The sequence below is a fragment of the Struthio camelus genome, chromosome 1, assembly GCF_040807025.1.
Source record: "Struthio camelus isolate bStrCam1 chromosome 1, bStrCam1.hap1, whole genome shotgun sequence".
NCBI classification, from domain to species: domain Eukaryota; kingdom Metazoa; phylum Chordata; class Aves; order Struthioniformes; family Struthionidae; genus Struthio; species Struthio camelus.
Window position 1 is genome coordinate 198,720,983 of NC_090942.1, and position 9,710 is coordinate 198,730,692.

Below are 9,710 nucleotides of genomic sequence, written 5' to 3' on the forward strand. Positions count from 1 at the left end.
ATACTTGCCAGATGGGGGAATAAACAGACAAGCCACAAGTCAGGTTAAGCTCTGCATATTCCACCTCTGGGTTACACGGCCCAGAGCTGTTAATTAAACAGTTCAGTCACGTGATGCCACAGGGTGTGAAAAGGAGCTGCGGGAGGATTAACTTTGTCTTGCAGTATTTAGAATAACAATAATTAGTGGTTTAACAAGCTAGAATATTTTCATATTTATTGTCAAATCAAGAGATTCAACAACTTCCAGAGCAGAATGCAAAGATACCTTGACTTCAGTAAAGACTTTGACAGTCTCCCCTTGTTTCCTTATCACCGAATTGGTAAGATTTGGGCTGGAAAAGTAGATGATAAGATGGGTGGAAAATTGGCAGCACTGCTACGCTCAAAGAGTTATGATCCACAGTATGAAGTCCAGCTGGTGGCCAGTAACTAGTGGCATCTGTTAAGGATCAATATGGGGACCAATACTGTTTAATGTCTTCATCAGCAACCTGGAGCACAGGACAGAGTCCACTTTCGGGCAAGTTTGCAGATGACGCCAAACTAGGGGGAGTAGCTAACACATTGGAGGGCAAGGCTGCTATTCAGAGGGACCTGGACAGGCTGGAGAAATGGACTAACAGGAATCTCAATATTCAACAAAACCAAATGCAAAATCTTGCACCTGGAATGGAATAACTCCATGTAACAATAACACGCTGGGGCTGTCTGTCTGGGAAACAGCTTTGAAGAAAAGGATCTTGGGTCCTGCTGAATTACAAGACGATCATGAGGCAGCAGTGTGCCCCTGCAGCAAAGGGCAACTGCATCCTGGGCTGTACTGTTAAGAGTGAAGCCAGCAGAGAAGTGATCCTTCCCCTCTCTTCAGCATTTGTGAGACTACACCTGGAGTGCTGTGTTCAGTTTTGGGCTCTCCAACACAAAGATGTTGGTATCCTGGAGAAAACCCAGCAGACAGCCACCAAGATGGTTCCCCCATGCTGCAGGGGACCAAGTACATTACATATGAGAAGAGGCTAAGAGACCTGGGTTTGTTCAGCTTTAAGAAGAGAAGGCTAAGAGGAGACCTTATTGCTGTCTACAACTACCTGATTGGAGGATACAGAGAAGATGGAGACATACTCTTCTCAGAAGTGCAACCAACAAGTTAGAACATGGAAAATTCCAACTAGATTCAAGTTTTTTTTTTTTTTTTTTTTACGTCATGAGAGTGGTCAAACACTTGGGTAGCATGGACTACCCAAAGGGGTTGAGGAATCTCTACCCTTGGAGGTGTTCAAGACTCAGTTAGACAAGTCCCTAAGTAACCAGATCTAAACAGACTTGTTTTGAACAGGGGCTTGGACTGGATGATTGCTGGAGGTCCCTTCCAACTTAACCTACTTCATGATTCTGTAAATTCCAGCACTTGATCTTGAGAACTATGCAGAATAACTGCATAGTTATTCTGGTACAGACACAGTTCTCCCAAGATGAATAAATACTGATGGCACCAAAAATGTTTCCTAAAGTCATGTGGGAAAAGTCAGCAATGACCCTGACCCACTGATCAGCATGATAAAGCATTTTTTCCAGGAGGAAGTGCAGATTACAACACGGAAGTAAACATCTTGTACAAGTCAATTTTCTCCACACTGGTTTACTGGCACTAACTCCACCAGGCCAAACTCAGACTTGCAAGTGAAAGCAGTCCTGGAGCTTGGAACAGACCTAGTCTCCGTTGCATTTTGCTATTGGAAAGCAGATGCCACAAATGTCTTCATTCCGATATTATGTATGTTGGTAACACAAGCTTAACTACAAATACTGCTCAAGTACAGGTCTTAGCTTGAGTATTTGGGTGAACACACACCACCAACGATGCTGACTTGGGAAAAAAAAAACACCTTCAAATTGACTGACAAAATTAGCGAAAGTCCAGAAATTATTTTACTGGCCAATATTTTCTGAAGTTTTGCTGAAACAATACACCAACAGTTCCTTTTTCTGTTACACATACTTTTGCTAAAGTTGTATTTAATGTATAAATTTGCTTACAGCAAAACAAAACACAGTTTTAATGAAAGTGTTTAGAAGAGATGTACTCAACACATTTTTGTTTTCAGTTTATCTCAAATGACCTTAATTGTCCAGGAACAGAAGGTGGTCCGAGAAGACTGGAGTTGTTTGTACGCTTCTTTTGCTTCTTTGCTTTTGCTTACACTCAAAAGAAAGCTTGAATGAATCAGTGAAAGTTCTACCAGTGGAATCTTGGCTTCCTTCAAATTATGCTATAAATCCAGCTTCTTTTTGTAAAGTCAGCTTTAAAAATTTCATCACTAAAAAACATTTCCAGCATTGTTCTGCCAAAGAAACCTTAAACAACCTCTGCCCCCTCAAAACCTGACCTTCATTCCTTCGTTCTCCCACCCCCTAAACTCTTGAGCCTAACAGAGGCAAATCTTTTTCCACTTGAAAAAGTCACAACCTATTAAGGCTATAATTAAACAAAACGATAAAGGGCTAAATTAATCAGTAAATTTTTTTAGACTACATATGCTATAGGAGAACCTCCGCAAATTTCTAAGTTGACTTTATGTTTTGCTTAATGCTCAATTAAGATCATGAACAGCGATTTTACTTAACAGTAGTCTACGCAGTTACAGTAACAGAGGTGTACTAAAAATGCAAGGTAAAAAAGTAGCTAGAGACTTTAAAAGATTAATTTGTTAAACTTATTGCAGGGAATAAGAGAATCGCAAACTAAAATAGCACACTTGCCTCAAGTTCATAAATACCTGTAAAACTCCTTTTTTCCAGCTTTACCCTCATCTGTAGGTATTAGCCATCCTCCATCAGCAAGTTGCATCCCATGTCCAGCTAGTAAATACTCCTTACTGAAAAACTCTTCCATGAGAAACTGAAAACATTCTGCATTCACACTGTTAACTTGTATGCAATGTTTTGAAACACCATATGTGTAAAGCTGTAAAAAATAAGATTAAAAAAGGCAAAATAATGACAATACAGTAAATAATTCAGCTGATTTTTTACATCTAATGCTAAAAATTCACATAAAATATCTCCTTGAGTTTCAGAAAGCTTTTATCTGACCTTGTCATTTTGTATGTAATCCAAGGAGAACAGAGGAACTCTCAACAACTATTTTTGCCCAAGTGCAGCACTACATATGTGCTTTTAAAAGGAATTTCAAAAAGTTTACCAGGCTTTGCACCTTTACTGTGCCTAAAGCAAGAAGTTTTTGGTACTGACTCAGCTAAAAGTCATTAGCTGCTATCACTGGTGGATTTTTTCCTTGTTCTGCTTCTCTCATTTGATGATGTAAAGCAAGAAGTTTTTGGTACTGACTCAGCTAAAAGTCATTAGCTGCTATCACTGGTGGATTTTTTCCTTGTTCTGCTTCTCTCATTTGATGATGTTACAGAAATGTGTAAGATTTGGAATATTCCTAAAAACTGCAGCTACACAAGACTCCTTAAAAAGCTGTAGCAACTGGTATAATAGCTTCTGTACTCATCCTGAAACCAAACAAGATACTGTGAGGGTGACTGAGCACTGGAACAGGTTGCCCAGAGAGGTAGTGCAGTCTTCTTCCCTGGAGATACTCAAAACCCATCTGGATGTGATCCTGGGAAATATGCTCTAGAGGACTCTGCTTGAGCAGGGAGGTTGGACTAGATGATCTCCAGAGGTCCCTTCCAACCTCAACCATTCTGTGATTCTGTATCTATTCAAAAGATTTTTGTTTTAAGGAAGAGACCCTGGAAAGATGTACAGTATAAAGGTATGAATATACCTGTTCCACAGAATAAGAACTAGGAGACGTCTCTTCTACTGCAGTTTTCAGAGAGATTCTATTTCTTGCAGACGTTTTTATGACATAAAGACTGCCTGGTTGTGAGCTAACATTTTGGCTATATTTCTTTTTAATTCTCATTTCCTGCAGATGTCTTGCACAGTGGAGATTTGTCATCATCTTGCTCATAGCTGCAAAAATAAGAGGTCATCAAGGCCTACTTAAAATATTATCAATTTAAGATACTCATAGAATAAAAGCCGATTCAAAGATCCATATTTTCCAAGTCACTACACAGATCTTTAGAATCTGCAAGAAGTCTAAACATCCAAAGTTTAAAGCATGTAAAAAGCAGTGTTTACTGCAGGCATTTGAAAAATATTGACATGAAATGAGCTGAAGTCCCTGAACTAAACTTAACACCATATATTTTTCCGCAGACTGAGCTCTATCTTCATAGAAAACATCACACGAATAGAAACAGGTAGATGATGACTAGGAAGTCTGTAATCCTGAGACTGACCTGTAAATAGGGGATCTAGTTCTGTAAACACTTATGTGTATGTTTAAACTGATATACATGAGTCCTTCTGAAGAAATCCAAATTATTTGATTTTAATAGTTACATAAACTATACATACTAGAACATTCTAGAGAGACTAGAAGGCATAATAAGTCCATACACCAAAAAGTGAAAGAGCAGAGCTTTTAAACTCTGCTGCTTTGAAAACGCCACAGTCAGCCTAATCAGGAAACACAATGAATATAAGCTTCTATAAAAGTGAATGAAGTATAGCAAGGCCACTCCATAAAGATACTAGAATACTTTTTTTATATATATATAATATATATACATATACGCACACACATATACAAAAAAAACCAAACATCAAATGAAACATAACCATCTTAAACATTTGTTCCTGAAAGAGCCTGTGAAAACAAATTGTTCACATTTGTAATTAACTTTCAAGATGCATATGCCATATTATAAGCACAGTATAAACTATGAGGAAAGTCATTATTTCCCAATTTCCCCTACAAAAAAGGCTTATAAAGAAAATAAAAAGTCTGACAGAACGTTTAAAGCCCTTAAAGGTCAAATTCAGATCGTTAGTGTTTGTAGCAGGTAAGTGATCAAAATCTGAAAATACCTGAATTGCCATTTTCTAAGTCATTGTCTGCTGCTTGCTGGATGTAACTGCTCCCCTCTGATTGGGGATGGTGAGCTTCGGCAATATTTTGTTTAACTGTGATCCAATCTGTTTCCCTCTCTTTAGTCATATTTTTGCTGATCAGAGAGTCACATCCGCTGCTGCCATCTTGTTCATCTGTAGAAAAAGTCAGCTTTGTTCTGAAGGGTGGAATAAAAGTTTTAACAGTTTTGCTAGGTTTGTACAAACTTTTTGCTTCTTCAGTCTCTTCAGTCAAGGCCTTACGTGGAGTAGAAAACCCTGAAGTACCACTTGAAGACTCTCTTAGTGCACAGTGCTGAAAAATGGCAGATTTAGATCTAAATCCTTTGAAGTCTTGATCTGGAAGAGTAAAGGTAGGATTCTTGACTTCTTGTCGTTCTTTAGTAGAACTGCGGAGGTGAAAACATTTAAGCATATAGGTTCAGCTTCCCGACATGATTCTTTGTAAAAAACGTTGATGTTCTTAATTTATCAAAGTAACGTTCAAAGCCACACCAATAAAAAGATAGAATGTTATCTAGTCTTTGACTTTTTAAAAACTGAATACTTAATTTGCATCTACTGAGAAAAGATAAACAAGTGTAAAATTTCTGTTTTGCATCTCAGTGAACTACTGCAGGAATACATGTCATATGGTAATTTGATGTGTTTATTCCGAAGCAAAATTGCTTCATCTTTTACAAAGTTGGGTAACAAACTACCACCACACGTTAAAGTCCCAAGAAACTGTAAGGTCTTAAGAAACTCTAAAATATATTATAAATAACTCACCCAAAAGGTCCACAAGTTATAGGTTTTAAAGGAACATGGTATATAAATTTTCTTCTGTCTTTGAAAATGCCTTTAATTAGAAAAAAAGTTTGAAAGGGTACGTTATATGGATGGATATTTACAGAACATATCTATATATAACTATAGTTATATAGTTACATATAACTATATATTTATAATGTTAATACAGAAAAAGACAAGTTTGTAGAATGGGTTAAAAGAGTTCTTTGTCCTATTTTTTGCAATAAAATCTTTGTATAAAATGTCTTTGATGTTGAGAAAGCCATTTCCGTTTTCCTAGCTTATCTTTGATGAATAATAAATAAATAAATATAGAAAAAACAATCAGGCACAAAACATTTAACACTTCCAGGGCTAATCTTACTGTCAGAACAACTCTTAATATCTGAACTTTTAATGTCTGAATATGTTTTTCAATAGTACTGCTCAAAACCACTTACAGAAGGAAAAAGCAATCATCTTCACCATTTCTGAATATTACAAATTTTTTACAGCACAAACTTGTCTTTCATAACCTGATGGCCCCTAGAAATATTATTTCTATTTACCAGTTCAGTAACTAGCATCCTTTGGAATGCAATGCTCTTGTGCATTTCACATGTTTCACATGGCCAGAACCAGATATTCTGCCAACATCTGCTTGCTCTAAGCATTACAGTTACAGTTATCAATTAACCAAGGATACACAGATAGTTACAGACCAACAAAGACAAATTAAAACTCCTAACAGACAGAGTTTGACACTAGAAGGAAAACTTTACAGAGTCTCAAGAAATCTTGCTGTGGCAAAAACCAAGGAAAATAGCAGAATTGTCAGTAGTCTGGTGACAGGCCATCAGAAATGCAAAATACATTTTCAAGGAACAACACAGTTCTCCTCTTTAATACATAGTTCAATACACCTGATAAATTAAACACTGAGGCAAAATGCAAAATTGACGCCACGTGACTGATTTTTTTTTTCAATTTAGAAATATAGAACTTTCTTAAAGATTCTTCTCTCTGGAAAATGAGAGACTGAGCAAGATCTTTATAAAGATAATATTCAGCCACATGCCATCTTACGTGACAAATAAGACAGATTTAGGAATACGTTATTTCCCCTTATATGGTCAGAACACTTGGCAAGCAATAAGTGTATGAGTGGACTGGTAGCCATTTTAAGAAACTAGGAACCAGAATCAAACCCAGCACATCTGGGGTCACATAAGAGCTCTAACTGGTCTTATTTGAGGTTCTTGGCAGTTACAGTACAGTTTGAAAAATAAATAACTGATGCCATCTCCTACTGATCCCCAATTCTTGTTCATATGGTTTCAAACAGAACTAAAAGATAAGTGACCATAAAGCTGAACTCTCAATTCTCATTTGTGAGTGTGCAAGATGCTTTGGGTTCCTGGTAGGGGAATGTTTAGCATACGTTTAATTCCAGGTAAGCTCCCCATTCAATTAAGAACTCATTTAGCAATTTATTCATTTATTATCTGCAGTTGCAAGAGAAGAGAGCATGTTTGCACATACCAGCTTCTCCTCCTTCCATTATTCAAAAAATATGCTCATCTTGGACTTATCAACATATCTAAATCATGTTTAACTGGAACTTAAATTGATCTGTGCTGTGCCTTTCGGCTACGAAGGGGAAGAGGAAAGATTGCACTGGAGATAGAACTGTTTTCAGTTGTTCCACCATACACAGCAACATTGTCCAGATTGTGTTGCAGGGTAGGATAGTATTCACAGATGCATGGTTCAAAATTGTTCTCTGGCAGCAACTTACAAGTTCCATTTAAAACTTTCTTTGAATCATGAATCTTATGCTTCGAACTGATTTAATGGCTGCATTTGGGAATCAGTGAATCTGTTCAAAAGAGCAGCTTTCTAGCAGTCCAATATCTAGTTACAGAATCACTTCTACACACTAACGTAGGTAAGTCATTATAGTTACTATGATAACTGTAAACTTACTTGATGCTACTAGTTGGCTAGGAAGCCAACTGTATTGATAGCTGTATGTGCCTATGAAGAATTCAAGAAATTTTCTGAGCATTTGAATAATGTGTTCAAGAACAGTGGTTTGCATCTCCCATAAAATACTGAAGGTATTATGGAGGATTTTTTTCCTAATCTGATGCAGCAAATGAAAACATTCATAATCTGAGATTAAGCATGACTCCCCTTTCAGCTTTCTTCTTAGAATACAGAAAATACTTTGAATAAAGTATTTGAATAAAAACTGTTTAAATAGGTTTATATGAGTTTTATAGATTTCTTCTGCAGATTGAAATTAAGTACAGTTCCCTTGGGAGTAGCCTGGCACAGAAGGTGCTTCCTTAAACGGACAGTAAAGGTGAACCAAAATTGAACTTGGTGTCTAAACAATAACATTAGAAACCATTCATGATGAAATCTTTCTGTGTTATAGCTTCAAGAGAAGCTTTCACATTATCTAAAGAAATAGGAAGGTGAGGCTTTTCAGATTCTTGTAATAAGTAATGCAGATCACAATCTAGGTTAGAGAATAGTTGGCTGAGACAATCCAAAGTGGAAGTGGTATTAATGAGATGTATAAAATGTTTCACAAGTCCAGCTAGCACCATTGCAGTACTGTGTACATGAAAGGGGCAGACCTCTACATCATCAGAAAAATTCACCGAAACTGGATTCTTTTTACATTCTGTACTATTTTCAAGGCTTTAAAAAGCAGCAGCTGTGAAGGAACATCTCTCATCTAAGATAAAAGATTGACAATAATTATTAGTTGTACATGCTTTTCTGACTTAGTGAATAAATCCTGCTACTCAGTTCCAGATGAGGTTCCACAGTGCTTAGAAAGAACAAGTTACTAAAAACCAATCAAACCAAAAAACACCACACACACGCAGTTTGTCCTATGATCAAAAGCACTGGTCAAAATCACATCATCCTAGCACCCTAGTAAAACCATCTTTCCATAAAGCATCATCTCAAATTTTAAAACCTCGGTTTCATTTTCATGTGTCTCCATACTACTGGCTCAAAACATCAAAAGCACCTGTAATGCAATGCCTGTCCATAACTACATTCACAAATTATTGTATGTTGAGATTGTCAGTAGCTTCTCTTTTCCTGTAGATACAGGATTTAATTATGAAATTACAGATCAATAAAATGTATTCCTCCGAGTTTGGAATTTGAGATTTGAGACTGTGAGAAACTGGCTGAATTTCTACCACGTTGGAGATAAAATGGAATTCTTGCAGTACTAGCACTTTTAAATATATTTAGATACTATATGATAAGGCATGCAATTAATCATGTAATTTCAAGTCAGCAGAGACATTATCATAGCAGTTTCCTTGATTTTTCATGACTATATTAGTAAGAGAAGCAGTTGAGCAATCTTATTTTATGTTACTTTATTGGAAAATGACAAATTCTAAAGCTAACACTTGACATCAGACTACTACTTTGGATACAAGAACACTACAATTACCATCAGGGATGCTTTTCAAAGATTTCAACGATCCGGTGGGATTCTTTGTTCTGTCAAATTCAGGTAGCAGCTGTCTTTTAATTGGAGGTTCTCCTAGGATAAAAAACACAGATTTAAAAAATGAACCTCCTTTTAAGTTCAGTTTCTAACCCAGCACTGTGTAAATTAACTAAGTTTTTAAATACAACATTCAAGAAGTCACAACAAACACAAGCAGCAGATCTTCAAATCACACTTCTATATTAAAAGCATACTTTTCCAATACAGAGTTGCTTTACTACCCTTTGAAAAAGTTTCTTTTGTACAGGATGGCTATTTAGCATTAACAAGAATGGTTTTGAGACATTTATACAACAAAGTCTATTGCAGACTCTTTTGTGGTCAGTAGGCTGCTCCCTCCAAGTCAAAATCTGTGCATCTTAAGTTACCAAACATCCTGGACACAGTCTGCC

General features: G+C 36.6%; 1 protein-coding gene across 4 annotated transcripts in view; it reads right to left on the reverse strand.

The window, feature by feature from the left end:
• The window catches only part of BRCA2 (BRCA2 DNA repair associated), a 42,340-nt gene that overhangs the window by 12,891 nt on the left and 19,739 nt on the right, over window positions 1-9,710 (reverse strand). For all 4 annotated transcript variants that reach the window (XM_068930104.1, XM_068930105.1, XM_068930103.1 and 1 more), the window contains 5 exons: window positions 9,259-9,351; window positions 5,766-5,835; window positions 4,953-5,383; window positions 3,799-3,989; window positions 2,780-2,967 (listed from right to left, as the gene is read on the reverse strand). In XM_068930104.1, the coding sequence (XP_068786205.1) occupies window positions 2,780-2,967; window positions 3,799-3,989; window positions 4,953-5,383; window positions 5,766-5,835; window positions 9,259-9,351 (973 nt within the window). The remainder of the gene's footprint in view (window positions 1-2,779; window positions 2,968-3,798; window positions 3,990-4,952; window positions 5,384-5,765; window positions 5,836-9,258; window positions 9,352-9,710) is intronic.